This window comes from Cupressus sempervirens, chromosome 1 (assembly GCF_028749045.1).
Source record: "Cupressus sempervirens isolate cs-2001-9-10 chromosome 1, ASM2874904v1, whole genome shotgun sequence".
NCBI classification, from domain to species: domain Eukaryota; kingdom Viridiplantae; phylum Streptophyta; class Pinopsida; order Cupressales; family Cupressaceae; genus Cupressus; species Cupressus sempervirens.
Genome location: NC_143118.1, coordinates 579980791 through 580003680, shown reverse-complemented (window position 1 = coordinate 580003680; position 22890 = coordinate 579980791). Strand labels below are relative to the sequence as shown.

Here is a 22890-nt window from a genome sequence, read left to right as displayed (position 1 = left end):
GTGCGTTGTGCCATTAGCCCATTATGCCTTGGTCTCATGGGAAAACCATGGTTTCCATATGATCAGAGCAATTTTTAGCCTAGGCAATTTTAGTTGTGGGCTAATCGGAGTTGTTTCAATGGGGTTTCTAGACACTTTATATCTTTAGTAAGTCAGCAGGTTCACATTCGTGGCATTTCAGGGTTGGACTAGGAGTGTCTTGTCTAGACCTTTCCGGTGAGCTATCACACATGCATATCCGAGTCCATCTGATCAGAGATTTTAATGCCTGAAGATTTAACTAATTTATTATAAAGTGACTTTATATCTTAAGCTCATATTGTTTATGTCACTTTATTATCTATGGGCACTTTATTAATTTTCCTGAACTTTAGAAAAATTCACAATAGTTGATGTGATTTATTTAATTGCTCAAGGAAAATGACTCAACTATAGTCAAACCTGAATTTTTATTTGGTGCCAAATACAAAAGGGAGCTTCATGGTCTAGTTTGAATATACAACAAAATTAGACATTCTGAGAAGCTTGCAGTGAATTTCTAACGAGCATCATGCACCACTAGACTCGTTTAATCTTTATCAACAAGCACAGAAAGCGGGAATTCATGGAAATTATATATTTCAACGGGCCTCGCTATATAGCAAGAACTGTATGTTTGTAGGGGGTTTTGAGTTTCTGTCATCAGCAGAAGGAGATCAATAAATTGGTAAAAGAAAAATTGTCTATGTATTATTGGCGGTAGTTGAAGAATATTAATTCAAGATTTAGCTACAGAGAAATATTTGAGTCCTTAATATATTTTATTGGTATTGTCATGAATCTTGAGCATTATGGAGGGCAAAGGAAATATTATTTTGTCACGACTTTGAGAATTATTTGGTTTCATCACCAAAGTTTGCTCACATTTGTGTTGGGCAGGATATATGTATCTTCTAGTACCGTGCATGAATAATGCATCAGACTATCATAATATAGCTCCAAACTATTTTGCTCAATTGAAATATTGAATAAATAATTTCAACAAAAAAAAAAATTCCAAATTGTAATACGTATCTGGTGAAAGAAATTCTCAACCATGGAAGACATAGTATCATTATAATCCTTGCAAATGTTTTGATATTGTCATCCATCAATGCAGTATACAAGGATTATTATTATTTTCCAAGGTATTTAAAAACTATACCTTGCTTTATAGTTGGGCGGTAAAAGAGATACAGAGATAGCATTTGAGGAGGATTTGAATTGCAGATTTGAAGAAATTGCAAGAGATATTAGAAATCTTGCCCAGCAATAGCAGAATTCTTGACGTTGGAGGATTCCATTGGTGGAAATCCTGAGCTCAGATGATTTCCACAATGGGAATCCTCTGGTTAGAGGATTTCCACCAAATTTACTTAGTACTTCATCATTTCTCATTAATTTCACTTCAACACAACATCCCTTACCTTTAATATTTGCTTGGAGTCAATTTGGGTAAGGGGGGAATTTTGTTTTGAGAGGATTAACGTGGTGGGAATCCTCCAAAGAGAGGATTTTCACAGTGGGAATCCTCTGGTCAAAGGATTTCCACCAAACACAATTTCCTCAAAACTTATCCCATTTCAACATTCCTTGACAATTTCTTGCTTTATTTTTACTCATGATGTTGAGTTGAAGCCTTAGACCGGATTTTGAATGCCTCGAGGGTGGTGGAATTTTGGGCTTGGGAGGATTCCCACCACATTAATCCTCCCAAGCCCAAAGTTCCACCATCCTCAAGGCATTAAAAATCCAGTCTAAGGCATGAACTCAACGTCATGAGTAAAAATAAAGCAAGAAATTGTCAAGGAATGTTGAAATGGGATAAGTTTTGAGGAAATGATGTTTGGTGGAAATCCTCTAACCAGAGGATTCCCACTATGGAAATCCTCTCAAACCAAATTTTTCCCATTTTCACTCTGTACCAAAATGAATTTCAAGTATTAAAGGTAAAGAAGTTGAGTTGAGATGAAATTGATTGACAGCAATGAAGGTTTGGAAATTTTTAACACAAAGGTGCAAAATCATGTTTGGTGGACATCCTCTGACTAGAGGATTCCCACTGTGAAAATCCTATTTCTAGTCAATTCCCACCACATTAATTGATAAAGGGTGCTCCCCTTAATAACATAACCATAACAGAAACAAAGAAACAACAGCAAATGCGAGAACAAAATATGGACTTCTTATTTGCGTCGCAAATGCGGAATTACAAAATTCACAAGTACAATATGCTAACCCACATGAGCGCCTTCATTACAGTAATCTGCAAGACTAAGCTACGAACTACCACCCAGAGTTGTTATAGACAATGTTCAGGCCTTTCTTAATTAAGCAATTTTATGTTGCTCGGGAAGGTTCTAGACATTGAAACTAAATACCTAGGGCCGACAGACCCTAACAAAACATATAGAGTCAGCCAAATACATCTTTGACAATTATTTTAGATATTTCGGGTTGCCCAACTTTGAAAGGCCATAACTCACGAACTGTTGCTCCGATTGGCTATTATAACCACTTTTCAAAAACATCAGCTCCTGATCTGCAAACTCAGAACCGCACAAAGTGCCCTTCCGTCGAGTTTTCGGACCTCATCCGGGCACTCTAAGGCCTCCAACAATGAGCCTAAAAATGTTTCCACCAAAAATCCGCAATAACTTCTCTGATACTTAAGCTAGAGCAATGAGATTTTTATGGTAGGCTTATAAGTCTAAAATGAACCTTCATGTAGAAAATGAGAACACTCCGAACTCATATGACAAACTTACTAAAAATAATAAGTTCTCATATATAGTAACCACCCTATCTACTAGTCCTTATTAAAATAGAAAAGACTAATAATAAAATATTTTTGGGTGATGCAAGATTGCTCTTGCACCCAGGATGCTCCTGCATCATTAATCCTCTCAAACTAAAATTCACTCCCTTTTTACTTTGTGCCAACATTGACTCCAAGCAAGTATTAGAGCTAAAGGATATTGTGTTAAAATGAAATTGATGAGAAATGATGAACTTTTGGAAGGATGGAAGTAAATGAAGCACTAAGTAAATTTGGTGGAAATTCTCTGACCAAAGGATTCCCACTGTGGAAATCCTCTGAGCTTGGGGTTTCCGCTAATGGAATCCTCCAACATTAAGAATTCCACCACTCTAGTTTATGATTCTAAACAAGAGTTAAAGATGAGGGATGTCACTTCGTGAGAGATTTATTGATAATGAGAGAAAAGTTTAAAATAATTGCAGAAAAGGGCAAAATCATATATGGTGGAAATCCTTTGACCAAAGGATTCCCACCACAATAATCCTCTCGACTTGGAATTTTCCCCTTCCCCTTTAGCTTTATTTTGCTCATGTAAAATGAAAGACAAATAAAATGGGCAGATTGGAGAGTTGTGAGAGAATGGATTTTGACGCTAAGTGACTAAAATTAGGATGAATTTTTATCATGCTTGGTGGAAATCCTCTGATCAAAGGATTCCCACTGTGGGAATCCTCTTTGCCTTAGGATTTCCATCCAAGAACTTTTTCTTCCAAGCCTCTAGAAATACTTGACGGCCGAGACATTGATTGTTTCAAGAAGATAGAAAGGATTAGTCTTGAATAAGAGAAATCCATTTTGTTCATTATTAATGTGAATTTATTTTCAGATTTCTTTAGCAGACTTAATGAAGCTCTCTTTTTTGTTTTGCAAGGTAAAAGATGGAGATTATGTCAAGGTTGAGTTTGAGACTTTGAGAGAAGAACCAAGTAGATGCTACAAAAAGATGGTTCAAGCCCAAGGACTTTACTGAGAAAGAAAGATTCACATTCAAGCTATCAACTTGCAAATTTAGATCAAAATCAAGAGGAAATTCAGGAAAGCACAAAAGATCCAACTGCATGAGGACATATTCAAGAAGAATCAAGAAACATCAAGTTCACTGGTTCACAAAGATGCAAGTGATTCAAGTCAATTCCATGAGGAAATTTCAAAGGATGGAGAAAATCTCAAATGTTGAGAGATACTTTTTATACTGAAATCGTTTATAAATCTTGTGCTCAATCAAGCAACATGAGAATTACAAACTTATTCAAGCTCCTTTCAAGCAACCACACTAGAAACAACATTTGGAAGACCAAAAGTCACAACTTAGAATCCACATTTTACAATGAGACAAATACAACCAATAGAAGACCAAGAGTCACAACTTATAATTCCACAAAGATGTCCCTCTTGGGATTTATACCAGGGTCTCCACAATGGGAGATCATTATTTCAACCAACTAAGCTAAACCCCTTGGACAATATTGAGAGATACTAACAATCGAGCAAGAAATATTTGCAATTTTAACAAACAACTTCTGCAAGCTAAAACTCCAAGCACAAGATAATGATGATGAGGTGGCAGTTGTTTGTCTCCTCTAATTAGAAATTGTTAGTTTCAAGCATAGTCAACCACAACATGCCAAGTGTCCTATTTTCTCATTAGTTGGAAAAATCATTGTGATTTTCTTATTGGCCCATGAATTGGTTTCTTCATGTAGTTGGTTGTATTGGCAACCCTAAGTAGGGTTTCTGGGAAGAAATATCAGCCCTTGATCTTGAATCGATCTTGACCCTTCGTTGTAATGGAACTACTATAAAAGGCCAAGGCCTTCTCATTTGTAATTCATTAGCTCAAAGATTGGAGGTAGTAGAGAACTAGGAGATTAGAGTAGGCTAGCTAAGGGAGAGACTTGATGAAGTTGTTGCTATAATGCCTATCAAAGTAATTGATAATTCATTGTTGGTTCTTCATGGTGGATTACTTCATATTTCTTTGTAGTATTGCATGGTTTCCTCAATCTTTCATTTGGAGTAGATTTCTTTTTAAGTTGAAGTAGTTTAGTCGAATGGTAGTTGTTGTGAATGTTTATTTCCTTAACTCAAACAAATCCAAACCACTAGCCTCTTGTTGATGGTAGGAATACCTTGTGTGGTAAGCCGATGGTTGAATGCACTTAACTTCAATTGATGGTGAATTTTTAGTTTGCATCCATTTGATAGGATTGGAGAGAAGATATTGATTTGAAAAGCATTTGAGAGTTCCTTAGAAGCTTGCACTTGGTGGGTGGAGCCATTGGTGAGATTACATGTAGTATAGTCCAAGTCATCCATGATTTCTGGCATTCACAGTTAGAAGTAGAAGTAGAAATAGAAATAAAAGTTATAACCTTAAGTTGGAGTTGAAGTGGATGTTTGAAGATCAAAAACTATATTTTCATTGCACGTTGTGAAGCAAAATTTTTAGAAGTGCAAGAGTTAATATCCATTGAATGAATAACGTAAGTTTCTTTGTGATAAACAACATATCACATCATAAAACTAAGAGAAGTCCACAATTAAGAAGGAACCTTGAAGTCATTTCATGATCTTACTTTGCAAACTAAATCCTCTTGCCTTAGGATTTCCACCAAGCATGATAAAAATCCATTCCAATTTTAGTCACTTAGCATCAAAATTCATTTCTCTCACAACTCTCTAATCTGCCCATTTAATGTGTCTTTCATCTTACATGAGGAAAGTAAGGCTAAAGAGAAAGGGGGAGATTCCAAGTGGAGAAGATTATTGTGGTGGGAATCCTCTATTCAAAGGATTTCCACCAAATATGATTTTGCCATTTAGACTCCCAAAACATGCCATTTCACTCCGTTATGCTATTTCTTTCACTTATTTTCAAGTTGCTATGCCTTAGCATGATTTTGCATCAATTTTGAGTTAATGAGAAGAGTTGAAATCCTGAGAAGAGTGGATTTCCACGGTGGGAATCCTATGGTCGAAGGATTTCTACCACACATGACTGTGGCACTTATCCTTAGGAAATTACCATTTTCCTTCTCTTTATCGTTCTAACATCATATCAATCAATTTATTACCTTAGTAAGGATCCCTCACAACCAAGTTTGCACATCACTTTGCCCGAGGGGAAATCTTGAGATTTTGAGGAGAAATGATAGCTGGTGGGAATCCTCTCTCGAGAGGATTTCCACCACCTTTTGAATTTGCTCACAATACTTCTCCCATCTCCCAAACATGTAAACCATTATTCATTTAGACTAAAACTCTTCCCTTCCACTAAGACTTAGGCTACAAAAATACCTCAAAGGGGCATCAAAACCCTCACACAAATCTAGGACAGAAATTACATCCTAGCAGGCCAAAATTGCTCAAACTCGCCCTCGGACTTGGCGTTACATCCCAATTTTCGAGCCAATTTAAAATGTTCATATAGCCATTGAGGTTCACATGAAGTCAGTTGACAGTTAAATTTTATAATCCTACGAAATGGTAAGATGATTATTCATTATCATTTCATGTGAAAATAACATGCTAGTTGATTATTTATCATGAATTCATAAAATTGAAAAGGCGGTTACCCATTATGATTATTTATGATTAATAACTTCTTATGATAATATGATTTAAGAGTGAAGAATTTCTTTGTAAGGAGCACATTGAAGAGGTGGAAGCATTGTCAGAAAAGAATTAGGTACCAGAGCATCACCATCACTGGGCAAATGGGTATGAATCGTGAATCACCATAGTCAAAGACCTAGTGACTGCATAACAGGATACACACATTAGACACGCATGAGCTATTAGATAAACATTAAAAACATTAATGATTCTAACTTAATTAAAGTACATAGCGTTAATGGCTTTTGGTTGACTTTTCAAAAACATCATTATAAACATATTTACATACATACACAGATATAAATTAAAGGTGACATCATAATATTATTTTTATACAAGATTTTATCTATTTAATACGTACATTTAAATGCATGTACAAGAAAAAATAAATCTTCTAAGATGAAACATGTATTTAGATATACATAATTAAAAGGTACATCCTTGGATAAACATTTAATATGTGTCATCTTAATAAAATATATTTATGTGCAAGTAAATAAATATGTTTGTATTTTTCTTTTGATTTGTAACCTTTCAAATACTTTTTCTTATTTATTCAATTCTTTACTCAAAACCGATTGAACACTTGGCATATTTATTTGGCGTCCAAGAGCCAAGACACTTCTTTTATGTTACGGCTTCTTGGAAGCCAAAGAGACATTTTATCTCTTTGTATTATGGAAGCCATGAGAGACCATAGAGTCTCATTCCTCATGAGATATCCTTCTCCAGATTTCCCTTCGTTCTTTTCCTATATATTTTCTACCACAATGATTCTCATTTCATCTATACTCTTCCTGAATATGGGATTGGAATCACACTAAGATTGCATTGAGAGTTCTTTCCGTGAAGGTGCCTGTTACATTCCAAATTTTGACCTAGCTTGAAATATAGCCATTGAGGTTCACATGAAGTTAGTTGGCAATTTAATTTGATGTAATCTAGCGAAATGGTAAGATAGTTGGTCGTTATGATTTCAAGTGAAGATGATATGTTAAGTTGATAGTTAATCATGAATTCATGGAATTAAGAAGATGGTTAACCATTGTGATTATTTAAATAGTTTATTATGATAATATAAATTAACAGTGGAGAATTTCCTTGTAGGGAGCCTATTAGTAGGGTGGAAACATTGTCAGAAATGAATTAAGCAGGAGCATCACCATCACTAGATAGATGAGTAGAGGACCTAGCGACTTGGAACAGAATACATCTATGGAACCGCATGAGTTATTTAAATAAATAATTTAATTAAAATAATTGAGTTAAAAGATAAACATGTCTCAAAGGAATTTAATATATCTTTCGTCATATTATTTTAATTAATATTTATAAACGTTCATATATGTATAAATGGTTTAGCACCATTATAATTTAATAATTAATTAAGTTGCTTGTACATATTAGATTTTAATAATTATAATAACTTTTAAAAACCTTTCATCTTCTTTCTTTCTTTCTTTTCCTCCTCCTTTTTATTCTTTAAGTCGATTTGAGAGTTTTCGAATGGTTTCTTGTAACGGTTGGAAGCCGTAGAGTCAAACTTGGCTTATTTTATAGACCCCCGTAATCGTTTGAGGCGTGTGTTCATTTCCTTTTTAGTCCTTCAAACCATAACCGTAGGTCATTCCAGAATGGTAGCTTATTGACTCGAATTTGTAATGCCTAAGACCTTCTTATCACTTGTCGTGGATTGCAGTATTGAAAGCAAGGAATTCGTTCAAGACACAAGCTATCCACTATTACTTAAGGAGTCACTTAAGTAATCGGAAGGAAAGGAATCCGAAGCCCTAATTGATTGAGTGACAGTTGGAACCCTACATGATACAGCGGAATCAAAAGCCCTAATTGGATCCATAGTATCGGAAGCCCTAATTGAATCCATGGTATTGGAAGCCCTATTTGAATCAGTGGTATCAGAAGCCCTAAGTGATATAGTGGTATCAGAAGCCCTAAATGAACCGATGGTAAATGATGCCCTAATTGATACAGTGGTATGTGATGCCCTAATTTAAATATAGTGGTTTTTAATTGTAATCATCATTTGATTTTCAGATAGCAGTTTTTAGATGGTAGTCGTCCTGTGATATTGTCATATTGTTATTTGTGGACTAACTCGGGTGGTTGTAGAAGCATCCCTAGTCTGATTTCAATCTCAGTTTTTCGAGGTATGTGGTTTACAGTTTCTATAGTAATTTCATCTGATGGTATTTCAAGTTTATAGTTAAGAAATTTTTGTCTAACTGATTTTAATGGTAAATCTTATTCACATGAACATGAATAATACAACTGTCTTCCTATGAAATGAGGTAGTAATTATATTTCTTAGAGTATGATATTTGTTAATTTAGACCCGGGTAAACCGGATGTTACAGTGTCGGCTGATAGCGTTTAACCAAGATTCATGTTACTTTCCGATTTCTTTTTATTGCATCTGACTTCTTCTTTTTAGCACCCGTCTTCTTCCTATACTTCGGATACCTCTGCAAGGTGGGGCTAATTGATAGCATCCAGCAAGACACCATTCTATTCCATATTTTTTACCAAGTTATGTGGTGATCATATTCCAAGCATTACAATATGTTTTATTATCAGATATTGCTGCAATCCAATTTACTATAGGAATAAGATACAGTCTTGTATCATGGTGCAAATCATTTTGTTTAAATATCATCAGTTAGACCATCTCTAAGATAGAGTTGTTTATGATGAGTAAAGGCCAAGTATCCATGACATGATATCATATCTTTATTATGACGTTGAAAGTCAGAATCAAATGATATTTATTCTGCAAGTCTTAAAGTTACACTTCTCAGAATTCACAGACTGTGATAAGCTGGAAACATGTAAAATTCTTATATCATTTGAAGATCAACAAAAAGAGCTAGTTTCACTAAGATTCAAACACCTAGGACTCACCCAGCTATATAGCCAAGGAAAAGGGTGAAGAGTTGAGAGAAAGGAATTTGCAATAACATGAAACAGAATCCGATGTGACATAACAATGTATATCATTTTAAATGGAATCATTTAATAGCTCATGCATGATCATGTTTATTGTTTTCTCCTGTTGTCAAGTCGAGTGGTGTGATTAGATACCAGGATGCTCAATGGCTGACAAGGTGTTCCATGTCTATTCTGGGTAGGGAGGCTCTTTCTCGTTAGAGATTGTGTAGGGATAAGTTATGGTCCGATGTTGGGTGGTCAAGCCCCTGACAATGTTTTCCCTCTCCGCAAGATGTCAAGACATGCATTTGATAAAATAAGTTGAGGATTCAAACATTTATTGTTAACAGGTATTTTTACTTTTATATTTATACAAGTAGATGTGATTAATTTATATCATTGAATTCGGTTATTTCCTTTGATGAAAGCAACCTTTCTCGTCAATGTCCTTGGTAATCTTTTAGATTGATTAACCTTTCAACTAAATACGAAATATATCTATAGGATTGTTATTTTAGTCTTTCATTTATAAGAATAATGATTATGAGCATAACTTTAATCTTATGTTATTGCCACAAGTAGCAATAGATACAGTGGTATTTGATGTCCTAATTGATACAGTGGTATCAGATGTCCTAAACGATACAGTGGTATTTGATGCCCTAAATGATACAGTGGTATCTGACACCCCAAGTGATACAATGGTATCTGATGCCCTAAATGATCCAATGGTAATTGATGCCCTAATTATCAAAGTGGTATGTGATGCCCTAAATGATCCAATGATAATAGATGCCCTAACTGATACAGTTGTATGTGATGCCCTAATTGATATAGTGGTATTTAATGGTAATCGTCATTTAATTTTTGATATAGTGGTATTGGATGGTAAACGTCATTTGATCCTAAGTGGTATTTATGGACTAACCTAGGTGTTTGCAAAAGCATTCCTAGATTGATTTCGGTTTTGAAATTCCATGGTATGTAGATTTTAATTTCCATACTAAATTCATTGCAAGTGTTTTCAATTGTTAGTTATGGAATTTCGTTTAACTGATTATAGCTATTAATCTCATTCACATGAACGTAACTGATAACTGTCTTCCTATGAAAATGAAGTAATAACTGTATTTCTTTGAATATGTTAGTTGTTAATTAAGACCCGGAAAAAGTGGATGTTACACTTGGAGACTTTAAAATGTTGCCAATTGAAACCACCTAAGACAATGACTTCTAATTGCTAAAGCAAAAAGAGGGGGTCCCCATTTGCAATGGGGCGATGGTGTGATAATCCCACAATACGTTTATGCATCAAAAGACAATGCGCCGATGTTGAATAAGTGCATTTTCAACATTAAATATCCCCATGCCTGTCCATTATATCAATCACATCTTATCCTTCAGAATTGACGCTGCATTGGTGAGCTCTCCTTTAGGAAGAGACTTCGTTGGCTACAAAAGTTTTTCAGGATTTCATCAATGGTAATAACATGCAGGAAAATAAATTCTTCTAACTGCAGATCATACATTGCCTTAAACTATCTCCATCATCGAAGGCCAATCGGATTTTCTTTGTTCTTCAATGGAAACAGTGATTGATTTTTGGAATGTCATCAATGTTAATTCACACACAGGAAAATAAATTCTTATAACTGCAGATCATACTTTTCCTCTAACTATCTCCAGCATTGCATGTCAATGTGATTTGCTTCCTCCTTTAATGGAAACAGAGATTGTTTTGAGGAGAAAAAGTATCGATTTCAAACAATAAAATGCACTGGGTGTTATCAGCACCAAACAAACCATATCTTCACCAAGCAAAACCCAGTCCAATGATAAAAGAGCTAATTAATGAAGATGTTTGTTGGAAAAAAAAAGACTCCATGCAAGTCACTGTTGCTAAACATCGATCTGATCAAAACACCAAACGGATCTCAAATCTGGGACCTGTGGAATCCACAAGGCACCCACAGATAAGAAACACAATTATCTTAATGAATGTGCCTTCAACTAAGCAGTCTCCTATGCCCGCTCCGATTTGGAGAAATCACCAAAACAATCAATGGAGGTATGTGGGCCTAGCATAACTGTACTCTGTCATCTAACATCTGAAAAGTTTGCCTTAAAATCTGTGAATATACTAAGTAATAGGGCACAGAAAAGACTATGCTTAAGAAATATGGTCACAGAGAAGCTAGAAATGTTATATGAAAAATAATTCGTGCTAAATAGATTTTATATATATATATATATAGTTGTGTTTCTTACTTTATAGGAAACAGCTATATAACAACTCTCCTATATTTGTGAGTTGTTTTGACAACTCACAAACAAACAATTATTAGAGTTCAATAATAAGTAGTTTCCTAACAACTTAATATTAATGGACATAGTTATACTTTCAATTCTATTCATGTGAACACTAATTTCTAACAATAATTGAGAAAGAAGTGGCTTCTAGTTTTGTGGAGAGCAGTGATAATCCTTTGGATTAGCTAGTGCATAAGAGTCTTTTAGACAGTCTTAGTCAACACCTAATTCTATGGCACATGAACCAAACATAAGTAAAAGAAATATTAATTATTTCTTTGCAACTCATACTTCCTTAGGATCATAAACCACTTTGGAAGAGAATGTCTATGTATACACAAAAAGGAAATTTCAATATTTTGGCTCTACTCTAGCCTACCGTTAATGTTGCTATGACTTCATACTAGCAAGACATGGTGGAAGTTTTTTGCAGTTGTTGGCCTTGGATTCAAAGCTGTCATATGAGATGTTAAGGGTTGATATGCCCAATGATGCAATACAATATGTGATGCAGAGGGTATACCAATGACACAAAAAACTTCACAAACTCCTTTATCAAACTCTTGAACTAACTTGCCCCTGGAGACCCTTGGCTTCTATGTAGGCTACTCAACACCTTGATACACACAAGAATATGGCTCAAACAACTTCCTTATCCTTTCCCAACACACAACAATCTCCAACCTTAGATGATACAACTTCTCACATCAAATCCCCATATTTTGACAATGAGACTTCCTTACATTAATTCCTACTATGCAAGGATCACGCCACAACACTTGCAGAGATAGGGTTGGACCCTGAGGGTTATCTTTATGGAGTCCAACCAACATAATTGACCCAATAGTCAGACCCACAATACCATTCTAGGGTATTTACTTTGTAGGAGAGCTGATTTCCTTGTAATCCTATTTTAGGACTAATTTAGAACAAACTTCGGAAACTGCAAACAAAGACCCAAACAAATAACACTTCCAGATACCCTTTTCCCAGTTATAAAACACATCCCAAAATCAGATCTGGATTCCACATTTGACCCAGTCAAATCTCCACTGATTGCATAGGCCTAAAAGGGCAATTAGGCCTATTTTACAAAGCAAGTACTAGGCCAATTGCTTGTTTGTCACAACTGAAACTTGGATCGCCTCTTCCCAGGCTTAAAAACACCAATTCCAGCATTGGTTGGCACCCAACCCCTTGGATTCTATCTCTGCATTCCTATCTTCCTAACCTGACACATAATGGATGACAGGCATAGGGCATTATCCCAAAATTCACCAACGTGAAGGACAATTTTGAGACCAAAAGGATCTTATTAAGCATCCTATTCCCTAACATTGCACATTGATTTAGCCAATTGGCCGGTGGAATGTCAGGCTTTTACCAACATCTCTGTCAAACCCTGGATGAATGAGGGTTTCAGGCCAGTTTTACAAAAAATGTTCTAACTTGCTCAAATCTCCACAAAAACTCACAAAACCAGATGCAAATGAAAGCTTATTCAATAACCTATCCAAACATGTGCTCTGATCATGCCTCCAATCCGTACACGTCCATACACAGCAAGGAAATGATAGCAAAATGTTGAAAACTCAGAATGATCACTTCAACTCAATGCAAAATTACATCCACCCCTTATGCCTCAACCCCTATAAGGAATTTAATGACAATTCTCAACAGTTGGAACCAATCTCAACTGAATTTCGAAACCAAATAGCCGTTTGGAGCAATATTGCAGAAGTTGCAATGCAACTTTTTGACAACTTTGTCCACCTACCTTCTACTACTCATATTACATTGCTCACAGGTCAAACATGACCCTAACATAAATGAACTCCAAATTTATCATTCTCCTGACCAAGTTTGCCATATTGGTCTTTACATGCCTAATCAGGACGTAGTGGCCTTTAGCCTTACAAAATGGTTCCAAAACCTTACAAGATGATGTGAAATGGTCCAAGGGACTTTATTACAACATAAACAACCAAAACCAATGGATGAGTCTTTATGGGTCTTTAAGGGGTGCCCCTGCACCAATATGTTAAGAATGTTGTTAACAACTGTTGAATAGTTTGTAAAAAGATAGGATGCCCCGTAATGTCAAATGGGTGGATGAATGGAAGGAACCGAACTATCATCAGTTTCCTTGTCTCATGCGATATTTGTGCAATCTTCATGGAATTTGTGGATGCATTACATAAAGATCAGAATCAAGGTTGCATTGTTTATATTGTTTGACGAAGTGGCTACTAGGGGACTTCGAATGGACAGGTATCCCTCTATTATAATTTACCCCATGCATGATATATTGCCTTAATATAACCCCAAAGAAAATTGGAAATTTGAATGGACTAAGGAGATCTAGGAAGAGATTTGCACTGTTACCAAATTTATCAACAATCACACAAAGGTATTGTGTATGATGTTTCTTTTCACAAAAGGCAAAAAGACAAATTTTTAAAAAGGTGACAAGATTTGCTATACAGTTGCTTGCATTGAATACTCTTTTCTTGTAGAGAAAATAATTTGAAGTGAATGTTTGTTTCTGTAAAGTTCCTTACCAGATTTCAAATTCGACAGCAGACTGATGTACAATTTTATTGCAGGTATGATCACTGTTGACAAAGGATAGATTCGATACAGAATCTGTAAAAGTTAGTGCAGAGATAATATAATATTCTGAGAATGTTCTCCGATCCTTTGATGTGCTTGCATTAATTGATTTTGATGCCTTGTTTACTCGGGCGGATCAAGTATATATATTGAGTGAAAGGGTGTGGTGATGAATGGTCGTGTCTCCGAATGGAGACATGAACATTCATCCTCACACCTGTTCGAAGGTAACTAATCATTCACAATTTGTTATGGACTTAACACAAGTATACCAATGTATTACCAAACATTAAGCTCTGCGGCTCGATATAAAGTATAGATCGATAGTGATCTAAATATCAAAGGAATCAGAATAAGTTTTGATCATGCCTTTAATGCTCTCAGAAAATATATATATATATCATCGGTTTCAACTGTGCATTGTTCACATACAACAAATACGTATGCATGTATGTATAACAGTATGTGCATCATATTGTTGTACATATATACATATACATATGCTGATCATCAGACCGAAGCTACATGCTTTTAAAATTTCAAATGAGTAGATGGAGTTCAACTTAACCAATCAAATGGATGACATACCAATGATGAAGTACATTTTTTTTGTGAGATTTTGGAATGCTGCAAAATGAGTGGTTAAATTTATAGAGCCTCTAATAAACGTTTTCAGACTAGTGGATGGGAATATTACCACCATGGTCTATTTGTAGGATCCTTTGAACGGGGCCAAGGAGGTGATGAGGAGTCAAATAGGAAATTTTAAAAACAAGTACATGCCATTGTGGGACATTCTTAATAGGAGATTGGGTTAACATATGTACTCCCCTCTCTATGTTGTCTAATACTATTTAGATTTATCAATGTTCTGTAGCTTCTCATTCAGAGATGATATTGGGGTCACACAAGACCTACTCATGTGCATTGACAAAATGTTCCCCACACTATCAAAGTTAGACGCAATTTTGTTAGGGTTGCCAATATACAAGCAAGGGGGTTTTTCTCAAGTACGGCTGCCATCCAATGCAAGATGGTTTTAAACTCAAGATTCCAAAAAATATCGACAATCTCTCTATATTGTAAACATGCACATTAAATGAGTTAAGCTTTTAGTATATCTTACGTGATATCATTTCAAAATAAATTGTTTTTTTTAGTGCAATGGTGGGATTTTTGTGTTTAGTAATAACAAATTTTGATGGATGGCAATGCATATCTTGAGTCAACAATGCAGTTTATTCAATTGTGAGTGTATATAGAGCAATTTTGAGCATGTACACTCCAATAAACACAGTTGTCTAATGCAACATTGGATGAATCACATAGTGTTGTTCAGCACACACTCCACTTGGAACTAAAAAAAAATCAATGTCAGATTTTTGAAGTAATAGCAACTGTAATTATAATTATAATTATTTTATTTTTGTAAATCTTTAAATTGCCAATTCTAGTTTTTATAACAAAAACACCAAGCACAATGCAAAAAAAACTTAATTAACCGTGATAAAATCAATCCTGATTTTGAGTGGGTTAAATGATGTCCTACTTGCTCCTAATTATTTTAAAATCCTAATAGATGCCAACCTTGATAGTAATTTGGTTAAACAACTTAGGAAGGCTCTCACCCGGGATTATCATCATAACATGCAAACCTAGTCTCTCTGCAGTTAGAGTTATTGGCTGCATCTAAGGTTTTGGAGATATGTATTCAATTTGAGCATCAAATTTTTACAAAATAGATTGTAATTGAAATTTTGAAAACTATAATTATGCAGTTAGTATTTGTGCACTATGTTGGACACATTGTGCAATTCGGTGTAATCAATGATATGAACATAAATGACAAAACTCAATATTCCACAATTTATAGGCTAAACTCTTATTTTGTTTGCTCTCTATATTATGCTAATAAAATGCCTTAAATTTTAAGAACTAGTGATTTTTCTTCTTTTTTGCATCTTTAAATTTTTTTCAAATCCAAAATTTGCTTGATTAAATCTGAGTTTTGTAAAAGGATCTTAACCTTTTGGTTTGCTGATTTTTTTCCCCAACAGATTTTTGTTACTGTGATTAACCATATGGAAGAATATTCTATTTGACGAAGAAATTTCAAATTTATATATTAGTAAGCAATATTAATGCTGGACAATTCAGTCTCAAAGAAATGCATGGCCATTGGAAGGACTAAGCATTATATCAAAACCAGTGAAATATAAGAATAAGACTAAAAATTGACATGTATTCAGCAAGAATAAAAGGCAATGTCCAGTTTGCAAAATAATGCAATACAATAACAGACTGGTTGCTTTTGTCACCATGCAGAGAAATGACAGACTTGATAATATCCCCACAAGAACATAACTGGCAAATAATGGCAGATAGCACACCCTACTTAAAAGATTTAACAAAAGACCTATCTAGATTATGCAATTCATTTTGTGTATAGTTCACAACTGAATTTCTAGTGAACAAGTTTTCTAGTAAGTATGTTTTGATGCATTAGAACCTTTGTCAGTAAATCAAACTTGATTAATATGAATAAGAAGAAAGAGAAAAATTAGAAATGGAGATTTTAAAAAAAGCAACCTGACCACCACAATTAGCCCCAGCTCCAATTCCTATTGTAGGTATTCGAAGAGAAGAAGTGACGGCTGCTGCCACAGGAGAAGGCACACATTCAAGTACAATAGAAAAACATCCTGCATCCTGCAAAGCCAATGCACTCTCCAGTACCTGCAAAAAATGTTTCTACCCTGAGGCATAGATATACCATGTTGTGATGAATTCCCAATGTCATGAAGCTTACTTTTGTTGCACTAGCAATGTTTCTACCCTGAGGCCTGAATCCACCCAGAACACTTATTGCCTGAGGAGTCAATCCCACATGTCCCATGACTGCAATCCCTGCCTCAACAATAGCTCTTGCTGCAGTAACCCTGGAGGGTGTGCCTCCTTCAAGCTTTATGGCATCCATTCCCCCCTCCTTCAACATGCGAGCTGCACTTGCAACTGCCTGCCATACAATCAACTATGAATGATATTTCTGATACCTTTACTATAAAAAGAATCTAATCAGAGACAAAAGAAGCTGCAAGTAATCAGCACAAAATAATAGGTACTTCATTATTTTCCATTCAAATACATAACACTTATATAGGAATTGATCTCCTACATAATAGGAACCGTTCTCTAATTATATGAGTTGTACTCTAAGTTACCGATTCGGGTTTGGGGACAAATTCAGGCTCGAGTTAGGGTTCGTGGGTTCGGGCAATTTTTTTTTTCCCATTTGGGTTCATGATTGTATATATATGCATTATATATACAAAAAAATAAGAGAAACATGCACAATTACAAAACTTAGTTATTTCATTGTATAAATATATGTTTCTTGATCATTGATCAATGCCAAATGTCAAAGATAAACATTAAATACCCACTCATGAATCTATGTTCATGATTGCAAAGAAAATCATACAATGAATTTATAATTGCAAAATGAAATTTCAAAACACAGTGCAGTTCATCAAATAATAAAGTTTGAAACATAATGATAAATGGCAAGTGTTTAATAGTTTATCAACAATCATAGTATCAAATGCCCTTCAAGGGTCAAATGGCTCATCAAACAATGAGAGATAAATGGCTTGATTCCTGGCTGCAACTATAGCTAGACCCTCATCATTGGTGCAAATAATCTCTATAACCTTCTCTTAAAATTTGAAAAATGGACTCACCAAAATGAGAGTTAGGAAGGGGACACCCAATCCACTATCAGACCAACGGTATGAACTTAACCACCTAGACCAAGGACTAAAACGGCTAGGCAAGCAAGAAACTACGAGGATTACCATGAGTTATTCAGGTAAACAAATACAAACATTATAAAGAACTTAAGTAAGAATATTACCTTCACTGTGTATGATTTCGATGTACTGTGCAAGCTATCATGTCTTGGTATAGCAATATCACGTCTATACTCATACTTGAGTGGGTACGAAATATTTATGTATGTACACACAGTGCGCACACACACACACACACACATGTATGCGAAATTTATCATTGACGTGTGTGTATATATATGTATGTATACATACATACATACATACATACATACATATATATATATATATGTGTGTGTGTGTGTGTGTGTGTGTGTATACATATATATACCTACATATCATATTACTCATGCGAGCATGAATATATGGGAAGTGACATTATTATACCAAGACGTGTTAGACGTATTTTTGACCCCCTTGCTTTTATATTTACCTTGACGTGGGCATGGTCATTTATTAATTACTTGGATCAACCTTATTGTATTTTGTATCCGCCACCTTATGGCATCGAGCTATCATATTCGTATGCACATTTCTTTTCGAATTTTTAAAAGTCTTGAAACATTCTTGCCACGTCAATCTTGGTCTAACTGAACCAATGTGGGAGCTCATTTTCCTTCTTGGCCAATACTTTGCTCTTTATTTATGCTCCTTGATCATGCCGCGGAGGTACATTTCTTCTATCTCTTTGCACATTTATTTCAAGTATTACAGATTTCTTTCAACACCACATAATAGTGTTGCATGATTGAGCTCACACAAAAGTGATTCACAGTGATATATAGCTAGAGCCGAAGCTCGTGGGCTAAGTCCGAGATTAATCATCGGATTGTTCTGGAGTCTTGGTGTCAGTCATATTACAAATTCCCATATACATCAGACCGCTCACGTGGGATCAGGTCATGCTTTGTGAATCCCATTATATTTAATGTGTCTTCCATTTCCTGTATATGCCAATTTTATCAGCTGTCTCTGGCTTTATTTCATGTCTACAAATACAGAGCTGAACGTGCTTATTTCCATAATGATCTTATTTGATCACCAATATGCTCTGCTAGTGTATAGTGATCTTATTTGTTCACATATATGCTCTGCTAGTGTAATATCGTGTTGCATATTTATATGATCTGAATACAGGAGCACCATACAGGGACATAACCGATATGTCTCTGCGATGGAGAGCTCTCTTGATGTAATTAAAACAAAACTAAAAGCATATTTTCTTATGATGCCATAGGCTGATAAAGGCATGATGTATGGAAAAGGAATAAGGGATCATGAAATCCAAATATTTAACATAAATTTCCCCAAAGCATTGAGTACTATCATGGTCAAGCTAAAGGGAGGAAAGAGTGGGAAGAATCCTGCAATGAAAGAAGGAAATAAAATCAGCATTAATACTTGATAAAAAAATATAAAAAATAGCTCGTGGTAATCCTTTTGCATTTTCTTGTTGTCAAGTCAAGCAGTGGGTGAGCGGGCACATAAGATGCCCATTTGAAATCTTTGGCAAAGGTCATTAATGACATTTGCCACCATGATCACCAGAGGTCAGGGTGCTAGCAATTGTAAGATAGGCTGGTTGGAATGTGTCCATAGTCTCAACAATCGACTAGTCAACAACACCAGAATGCTCAATCGCTGGATGAGGGTCTCCCAAGCCAACTCCCATGGTAAGGAGGGCCTTTCTCATTGGAGATTGTGAGGGGATACTAAGGGTCCGCAATTAGGAGGTTAAGCCCATGGCAATGCTTCTCCTCTCTTCCAGATGCCAAGGCTTGCACAACTCTGTGTCATCAACTGTTTTTATTCTGGTAACCCTTTTTATGATTCTATTTGTAATTTCTTGTTAAAATATGCTGCTATCCTTGAAATATTTCATAATTGAAATGATAGTTAATAACTGAATGTCATGTGAGCTAGTAGTTAGATGATTGTTAATTTCTATTTATATGCAAATCAAGATAATAGTTAGCTTGTATTTCCTTTTCATGTGAAGTAGTTAAGTAACTGTTTTAACTTTTAACTGTATCTCTAATCTTATGGTTAAGAATAAGATCTGGTTTCTTTATTTGAGAATCATTTAGTTTCTGAATTTTAAGTATGTTACACCTTATAATTCCAAAGTAACCAAACCATCTGGGTGTAAATGAACTTTCCTCGGTATTGCAGACTCCAAAGTGTTTGCAAAACAGACACATACATTCTGCTTCATTCAACAGCAAGGCCAATGATTTTGTTCTAAATTTAAAAAAATGTAGACTAGTGTTATCTAGATTATATTATGCAGGAAATACAAATCAACTCCGAAGAAATAAAATCCTAACAAATACGTATCCTGTGAACAAATACCTGCTCTTTGCTTTCTTCGTAGCTGCCAAAAGGCAAATCCCCAACAAGGAGAGGTCGGGAAGCACCCCGAGCTACTGCGCGACAATGAAGCAGCATATCCTCCATTGTGACAGGTAAGGTTGTATCATGTCCATGCACCACCATTCCTATTCAATCAAGACATCAGCCAATCCAAAACAAATATCAGAAAAGTAATCCAGGTTCAAAACTCACGGGTAGCAGCCCCGCTTTAAATGTTTGCTTACTTAATGCAGCTTAGTGGATGCAACAGAGGAATAGGTTTTCACTTAATTACAAAGTAGTTGGAGACCATGCCTGACCCGACTTTAAGCGATCACTGTCCAGTATCTTAATTCAATTTGGTGGATGTGGTAGAAGCTTTGATTTTCAATTATAACTAGACTTGTTGAGCTACACCTGCTCCTACTTTTTGTGGTCTCTGTCTCAATCTGTCTTGATGTATGTGGTGGATGAATTGGCTCTCAACTAATTTGAAACCAGTTGAAGGGCATGCCTGCCTCGTTTTAAATTAAATCCACGCTTGTTGAGTGTATTGCCCCCCAGGGCAGATCCCGTGCAAGGGATCTGTCTTGATGGGGTTTGGTGTCTGTGGCAAAGGAATTGACTTTCGATTAAACCAGATCACTGAGAAGAGTAATCACCCGGCCTTTGAAGATGATTCTGTCTAAATACAGCTTGGTGGGTATTGAGGAGGAATTTGGCTTTCAATTAATCCTAAAATACTTGATGTAAGCCACTCTGCCTCCCTTCCCCACTTCTTGTTTCCTTTCCCATAATGTAAATTGCTTGCTAGAGTAGTAGAATTGAATTTCAACAAATCCTATATTGCGTGCCCGCATTATGTGGGTTCTATCTTTGTGGTATTTAGTAGATGTTAAAGATGAATGGTTGCCTAAATGATGGTCCATGGATGTGGCAGGAAAATTTGCTTCCAGTGCATTCGAAATAATTGGAATGGCTTTTCATCTAGACCAAGTAAAATAGATGTTTATTTAGTGGTACTCGAATAGTGCTAGCAATGCAGGGGTCATGATAGAGGTGCGTGACCTCCAGTACCCACTCCATTTCTGGGGGATAAAATAGCTCAATTGTTTTTTCTGCTTTCAGTTGCGTAATGCCAGCTTTTCAATTAAAAAATACCTATTTTATGAAAGTACTGTAAAACTACAATAAGACTAAAAGGAAAAAATCATTGAGCAAAAGGATTACAAACATCTTACATATATGGACAATTTTATTCACTTATATTTAATTGTACAGATATCTCACCCACAGAATCTCCCACTAGGCAGATGTCGATGCCAGCCATGTCCACATGAACTGCAGAGGGGTAGTCATATGCAGTGACCATTGTGATTGGATTTCCCTTCTCGTATTTAGCTGTAAGATGGTTCAGGGTAATCCTTTTCCATGGGGATTGGGGTTTGGGTCCTCCATAAACAGCATTTTCTGGAAGATTAGACATCCCGCGAAAACCCGTCATAGAAGAAGAAAAATCAAACTTGTTTTGAATCAGTTCCTCAACACTCCTCGTTTTCATTATTACTCTTTCTCCTTTCAATAGCCACGAATTACTGCACAAATGTTTAAGATATTGAGCCATGCGCACTGAGTACAGCTTTGCGCACATTCTCTACTGTTGGGGAATCGGACTAGGTAACAATTAAATTGGCAGAAGAATGTTTAGCAGGCTTCCATAAAATGCAGGACATGGGGAAATCCTATCTGGCCATTTTGTTCGAGAAATCGTTATCATGCATTGATTAATAATCCGATAATGCAGAAGCCTTTTAGGACGTGAATTATCTTTTGAAGGCTCACAGCAGCATTCATCTGCTTTTTTGTTGCTTTGTTGACTTCAAAAAAAGCTTTTGATACCGTTCCGAGAGACAAGCTTTGGTTGAGGATGGAAGAATTGGGGATTCCTAGGCATCTCAGAGCTGCTGCTCATAGAATGTACGAAGAGGTGAAAGTCAAAATCAGAACTTCAGATGGCATTTCAGAATGTTTTAGGAGCGATATCGGGGTCAAACAGGGCTGCCCTTTATCCCCTACTTTATTTGGTTTATATATTGACAAACTAGAAGAGTGGTTAAATACACAAGAGCGTGAAGGCATTCAGCTAGGGGAATTTGTTATAAAGCTACTCCTATATGCGGACGACCTCAGTTTAATTGCCAAATCTGCTTGTGGTTTGCAAGACCATCTATCTTCTCTTGAGCGCTTTTGTAGAATGGTGGGGATGCAAGTCAATATCAGCAAAACCAAGGTTATGATTTTCTCTAATAATAAAAAACAGCATCAACATGAATTTTATTACAATGGAAGTGTTCTCGAAGAAGTTGC

General features: G+C 35.7%; 1 protein-coding gene across 2 annotated transcripts in view; it reads right to left on the bottom strand.

The window, feature by feature from the left end:
- Positions 1-22390, bottom strand: part of LOC149578747 (3-methyl-2-oxobutanoate hydroxymethyltransferase 1, mitochondrial-like) — an 83580-nt gene extending 61190 nt beyond the window's left edge. For both annotated transcript variants that reach the window (XM_089831272.1, XM_089831266.1), the window contains exons 1-4: positions 21814-22390; positions 20524-20669; positions 17133-17339; positions 16913-17059 (exon numbers count right to left, since the gene is read on the bottom strand). In XM_089831272.1, coding sequence (XP_089687398.1) covers positions 16913-17059; positions 17133-17339; positions 20524-20669; positions 21814-22174 — 861 coding nt within the window. In that variant the 5' untranslated portion in view covers positions 22175-22390. The remainder of the gene's footprint in view (positions 1-16912; positions 17060-17132; positions 17340-20523; positions 20670-21813) is intronic.
- Between the last annotated feature and the right edge of the window lie 500 nt (positions 22391-22890).